Source organism: Cnephaeus nilssonii, assembly GCF_951640355.1.
Source record: "Cnephaeus nilssonii genome assembly, chromosome: 14".
Lineage (NCBI taxonomy): Eukaryota > Metazoa > Chordata > Mammalia > Chiroptera > Vespertilionidae > Cnephaeus > Cnephaeus nilssonii.
Window position 1 is genome coordinate 66,516,831 of NC_137085.1, and position 6,762 is coordinate 66,523,592.

Sequence of the window (6,762 nt, forward strand, 5' to 3'; positions counted from 1 at the left end):
GGTGAGGATTAAAAATGCAACAGCCTATAGTGAATATGTTTCATAAGTCACTTTGTAGGATTATTTTTACTTGATGCGTTTTCCACACCTTAAATTATTTCCTTTTAATTTTTCCATTAATTTTTATAGCCGAGAGAATTTTATTGAACACGTCCTCCTTTCAAGACACCAGAAAAATGTAAACGTCTCAGCAGAGTTTCTAAATCATGACATCCGTGTGATTCACAAAGAAAGATATTTTTTATGACACAAAACTAAAGTTCTCTATTATCAGTGGGAACATCCTCACTCTGAGGTCTAACGCATGTGGTCATCCGAGGCCGTCATGGTTCCTGGGTCCAAACGGCGCTGCTGTCGGCGCTCTTAGAGAAGGATGAGTCTGAGACGCCCTGGGCCGGCTGGAAGTAGGACAGAGCTGCCAGCTCCGGCTGGACGGAGTACTGATTTTCAAGTTGCTTGTTATAACTGGAAAAAGGAAACATACATCAACAATCGTTTTAAGTGATGTACGTTTGCAGCGCAACTCAAAACAGTATCACAAACGTTAAAGCAGTGTATGGAGTCTGTCGAATCTATCGCTCGCTTGGTAGCACGCTATGTAAATGAATGAAAACTGCTAGACCCTAAGCAGGTGTGCCATTCAGAACAGAGTCGTGGCCCTTTAGTTCCAAGGCTTTCAACAAAGGATGCCTAGCCAGATGCTCTCTATCATTCCCAGTTGATTGGGGTGGTTTCTATTTCTAGAGGATTATTTAAAAACTAGAGGCCCAGTGCATGATTGAATCATGCACATGTAGGGTCCCCTACACGCTTTCGCTTTCGATCACGGGGGAGCTGGGTGCCTGTCCGCTGGTGCCTGAGCGGACAGGCACCCAACTCCCCCGCTTTTGATGGTCTGCGGTGGGACGTGAGCTCGCTGCCCCAGAGGCCCCTTCTGTGCCGCAGCACAGCCATGGCGCAGACACTGAGCTCGCGCCGCCGCTGGCGAGGTGAGCTCAGCGTCCCTCCGGCCCAATCGGCCACCCCGGCCACCCCGAGTTCCACCTCCCTGCGCCTCCTGGCCAATCGCGGGCATAGCGAAGGTACGGTCAATTTGCATATTTGTCTATTATTAGGTAGGATATTGGGGACATGTTTAAAGAGGGCCTTCCCTCACACACAGCCCATGCTTCTTTCTGAATCAGGGAAATGTGGCCAACTGAATACCGTCCGCATGCATTTGGGAGTCACATTTCCTGACAGTCTGCTGGAGGGGCGGCTGGGAGCGTCACATCACGCGTGTCACAGACCCTCCGGAGGGCTGTAGACTTACGTGGTCTTCAGCTTGAACAGCAAGGCACTAGATGATGCGAGGAGGATGGTGAAGAGGAGGAGGGTCAACAGTGAGATGCCCAGCATTAATTTTAACTTGTTATCCTGTGCTTCTACCCCTGTGTCTTCACTCGTAGCATTCAAATCAGAGTCTGAGAAGAAAGAAAATGCAATGAAAAGGGTCCTTGTGTCCCGCAGGGTAAGGATTACAAAGCCACTGCAGGCCTTCCACCCACAACCACTCTCCTGCCCTCAGGCAACGCAAGGAGAAGGCTATGGTGGCCCAGACTCTTAACTTTTCCCGTGTAACCTTCCCAGCGTCCTGAGAAGCTGTCCTTAGCTCCATTTCACAGTGTCTGAATTTGCCGTGGCACAGAGCTGGTAAGTGATAAAATCTGGTTTCAAACCCAGGTTACTGATATTAAAATGTGTATGTAGCAGACTTCCTCTCTGACTATTAAAAACCAGTTCACGACTCTAAAGAGATCACTACTAACAATCTAACAATATGAATTTACACACATCCTTCTAAAGAAGAAGATGCACTTCTCCTATTGGGATATGCATTGATTTTTCTTTTCAGCTAAAAGGATGCTTTCTCCATGAGGCTTAAGAACTGAACTTGCCCTTTTATTACTGAGCTCAAACCTAGTATACTTGACATTAAAAAAAGAAATGGAAACTTACTTAACTTTCTAAAATAAGTTCTATAATAAAGATATGTCCAGATTCAGATATGTCAGGTCTTTTTACTAAATCTATTAATGAAAATATATCTTTGCTGTCAAATTTTTATTTTTTTATATATGTCTGACTTAATATTTGTATACTTAATTTATATAATGACTAGACACCCGATGCACGAAGATTCGTGCAAGAATGGGCCTTCCTTCCCCTGGCTGCCAGAGCCACCTTTCCACCTTCCCACACTGCCTAGAGGCCCAGAGCTGCTGGGGCAGTGTGGAACACCTGCGTCATCGCCACGGCAACGACGCAAGCATCCTGCCCTGCCCCCGGCCGCTCGGCGCCTGTGTATGCAAATTAACCTGCCATCTTTGTTGGGTAAATTTGCATACTCACTCCTGATTGACTGGTGGGCATCACGAAGGTACAGTCAATTTGCATCTTTCTCTTTTATTAGGGTAGATGACTTTACATGACCATGTTGGTATTTCTCCCCTTTAGCCCAACATCCTCCCAAAAGTCTCAAAGGCTTTCATTATTTTCCAGATAATGATGTTTTGGTAATAAGCAATGCAAGCTCCCAAGTCTATATTCTCTAATTAAAAAAAAATAAAATAATTGTCAGAGTGGAGTGAACAGTGTACAATTGTCAAAGACTGATACCTTGACTTTCAGGCAGATTACTTCGGGAATAATCAAACAAATGTTAAAATGAACCAGGCTCCTGAATTGCTTTGCTACTCCTTAAGAGGGCTTTTGTAAAGAGGTGTGTTTATATTTTGTTTGTCAAGGTGATGGTCCAAACTAGAGAAGGGTTTGGAATCCCTGACCACTAGAAATTATGCAAACTCCAATTACAACTTTGAACAGAGTTTTTCTCCAGGCCTCAGTTTTCTCATCTGTAAAATGGAGATAATACCAACTTCACAGAGTTGCTGTGAGGACTGACATAATGATGTCTGTGAAGCACTGGCATGCAGTATGTACTTAGTATGTGATAAAAAAAAATCAATTCTGCTCAATTAATTTAATTACTTGAAAAGACAATGTTTCTCAAGTGGCCCAGCATTTGTCATTTCTACATCTAGCTCTTCTGAACAAAGATGCCTCACTCCATTTTCTTGAAGCTCTGAAAGCAAGAGGCTATACTTGTCACATAATCCAGGGCAGAACTGGTGTGACAGGCCTAAGATAGAGAACCAGATGCAATTTCTTTTCAATGCTTTATTTTCAAAACAGATGTTTGAGGCACATTAACATATTGCCTTGTCATGAATTTTTCCATTCAAATCCAGAGTTACTGTACTCATATAAATATAATTAATCCATAAATGAAAGTTACTGTATTTAGCAGCTGGAATTCTCTCATTCATTGCTGGTGAGAATGCAAAATGGTGTAGCCACTTTGGAAGACAGTTTGGTAGTTTCTTACAACGCTAAGCATAGTCTTACCATACAATCATCAAAGGCAATCGTTGGTCACTCAAATGAGTTGAAAATTTATGTGCACACAAAAACCTACACCTGAATGTTTATAGTAGATTTATTCATTGTTGCCAAAACTTGGGAGCAATTGAGATGTTCTTCAGTAGGTGACTGGATAAGCAAACTGGGACATCCATACGATGGAATATTATTCAGTGATGGAAAGACATGAACTATCAAGCCATGGAAACCTATGGAGGAATCTTATGTGCATGTTACTAAGCGAAAGAAGCCAATCTAAAAAGTCTACGTACTGTATGTCTCCAAACATATGACATTCTGAAAAAGGCGAAAGTATAGACAATGAAAATGTCTGTGGTTGTCAGGAGCTGGGCGAGGGAGAGGTGGACAGATGGAGCACAGGGGATTTTTAGGGCAAGGAAACTATTCTTTATGGTACTGTAATGTGGACATGTGACATCTGCATTCGTTAAAACCCATAGATATAGAACACGAAGAGTGGACCTGGTTGTGACTATGGGCTTTAGTTAATAATGCCTCCATATTGGCTCATAAATTATAAAAACGGTGCCACACTAATACAAAGTGTTAATAAGCAGGAAAACTGAGCAATGGAATATATGAGAACTCTCTATAATTTCTGTTCACTTTTCCTGTAAGCCTAAAATCACTCTAAAAACAGAGTCTGTTCATTAAAAAAGCAAACTTCATTCTATACTTTATTCACCTGCCTACTCCTCCATTTGGTTTATCTGGTTCAGGAATAGAAGGTACAAAACAGGAAGACAGAAATAAATAGCCATGTGCAGTACTGTAACCGGAGAGCGTGCCTGGAATCTGCAACTTCCCTAAAACAGGAATGTCCGCTCTGCTACAATGCTAGCCTCCGCACCCCTCTCTGACATACACCTTACCAGAAACAGCCTCGCCGCGCAGGCACTAAATGTGTGCTGGCATGTATGCATTCATTTCATGGAAGTATTTTGTTCTTACTTGGAATTGCTTGAAATAATTGATCTCTTGATTCTTCCTCCGGCAGTGTTTCATTCAAAGCTGTTAAAACAATAAGTTGGTGTTATGGGAAACAAAATTCACTTACTAACATTGTGTGCATGTGTAATATATACAGCTTATTCTCATGTATTCATGCTAGTTATTTTTATAATATAGAGGAAATACAGGGTTAGGATCCTGCGAGGTCCCAACATTTCCATCAACCAATCAATGCAAAGCCCTGTTTTATGTGTGTTTATGTTTAAAGACACTTTATTTTAGTATAGATGGCTGATTCATTACATTGAACTCACAGCCAATAGCACTATAACTGCCGCTAAGCAAAGCTTATCTAACACACATTTTCTCCATAAGGTTTTTCTCCACCAGCATTTGAATGCTATACTTGGGGGCCATTTTAAATAGCATAATCACCCCCAGAACACACGAAATACATGTAGCATTAAGTAGACCACAAAAATGACACGTGTTTACAGTATGAGCGCTGAAAAAAGAAGGCGGGATGCTGCCTTTTCCCACCTCAGCTAGGAATGTGAGCAACGGGCAATTACAATGTTTCGCTGCTCTGAGCCTGTCTGCACATGACTGCAAAAGTGCTCTAGCATTCATTTGGGGGTTACAAATACATCTTACATGTAGGTAAATTCTCAAATACAGAATATGCAAATATTGAAGATCAACTGAATATGGCATATGTCTTACATTTCTATTGAATGCATATATGTGTGTGATATTACGTTTATACATGTGTGCTTCTACGGTAAACATGCAATACATGTATGATATGCACATTATAATGCATGCTTAAATATTTATGATGTATACATTAACTTTATGCATGCATGTATTTTGATATGTACTTTGCAGTTATTCATACAACCTCCACGTGCTTATGTGCATGCTGCTCCTAACACAAAGAGGGACTATATGGGGCAAGAGCCTTATTTAAAATTTTTAATCTTAAAAAATTGATTGCAACATTTGTAGGAGCATGAAACTTTTGGGAGGAGAATCAGAAAAAGTGAAACACTTGACCAACCTTCTGGATGTGTTTTGCATTTACACGTGATGATGGCAGCAAAATGTTGACATTCATTTTTAGTATTGGAACTATGTACACTGATCCTGGCTTTCTTACATAAGACTTTGGAACAGAAAAAATCGTTTTCCCAGTTACCTAACTACTATGAGCTTACCTTTAGCTAACATTGTCCAAAATGCAGGCTCATTTGGACCCTCAGTTGTTTCTGTTTAAAAAACAAAATAGAACAGGATGACAAAATAAGGTAATTCGGCTTTAGTAAATTTGTGCCAGAACATTCATTCATTCACTTGTTAAGTTTAGTCATTTAATAGTTACCCCTTGAGCTCCTACCATGTACAAGACCTGTAGTTAGTACTGAAGTGACAGAAATGAACACCACAGTCTTATACGCTCAAGGAACACACTCGTTTTCAAAAGCAGACAGGAATCACTGCTAATTATGTTGTAGGATAAGGAGGGCGTTAAAGGAAACGCACAGGTGGTATTCATGGAGGGACCAAAATCAACTTGCAAAAGCTGGAAACCCTTCACAGGGGAGATGGTGCTTTAATTCAGGCACAGAGGGCTAGACATTGCCAGGCAAACAAGTCCAGAGGGAGGTCATTCCACTGTGCGCAGACTCAGAGCCATAACAGGTTGGGCAAGCTCTTGGAGCTCCAGGAAGACTGGAATGAAGAACGTGGATGGGGCGTATGACCAGGGAAGAGACTGAAACGTTCTTTAATGTTCAGGTCACGTCAGACTTGACTGCCCAGTTAGAGGTTAGAATGTGACCCCAAGTTTAAATAGTGAAACTTAAATTTTTACTCATACAGTGATATGCTCTAGGTATGCCTTTAGTGCTGTAACTTTAAAATTTTGAATATTCTTTCTAGATGGTTCTTTAGTATTTTCTTCTTCATTTACTTTTAGTAAACTAAAACTTCAGTGCAAATGACTAAAGATATTGAAGAAGTAAAATACCAGCATGATCAGATTTCTATTTTTAAACATATCAAAAGCTGAATAAAGGTTTTTATGTTTAGTGGTGTTAAAGATGCAAATGAATTTAGGGTAATCATATTAGTAACATACTTATATTGCATGAACTGGAGAAAACAGTTTCATGTAACAACAGGTCCTCAATTAGACCACTCACTCAAGCCTTCCTGGGTTGTTATGGTTTCACAAATATTTTATAAGGGACAATATTCTTGGCAGGAAAGTAAAATGATTATTTTTTATTTTGCAGCCTCTTACAGTCCCACCTCCCCAAATAATCT

General features: G+C 40.7%; 1 protein-coding gene across 1 annotated transcript; it reads right to left on the minus strand.

Annotated features, from left to right (window-relative positions):
• Nucleotides 1-323: 323 nt before the first annotated feature.
• EQTN (equatorin) lies at nt 324-5,664 on the minus strand (the record flags this gene model as incomplete). The annotated part of the gene is made up of 4 exons (XM_079789619.1): nt 324-465; nt 1,313-1,463; nt 4,435-4,494; nt 5,652-5,664. The coding sequence occupies 4 exons, from the start codon at nt 5,662-5,664 to the stop codon at nt 324-326; spliced, it is 366 nt and encodes a 121-aa protein (XP_079645745.1).
• Between the last annotated feature and the right edge of the window lie 1,098 nt (nt 5,665-6,762).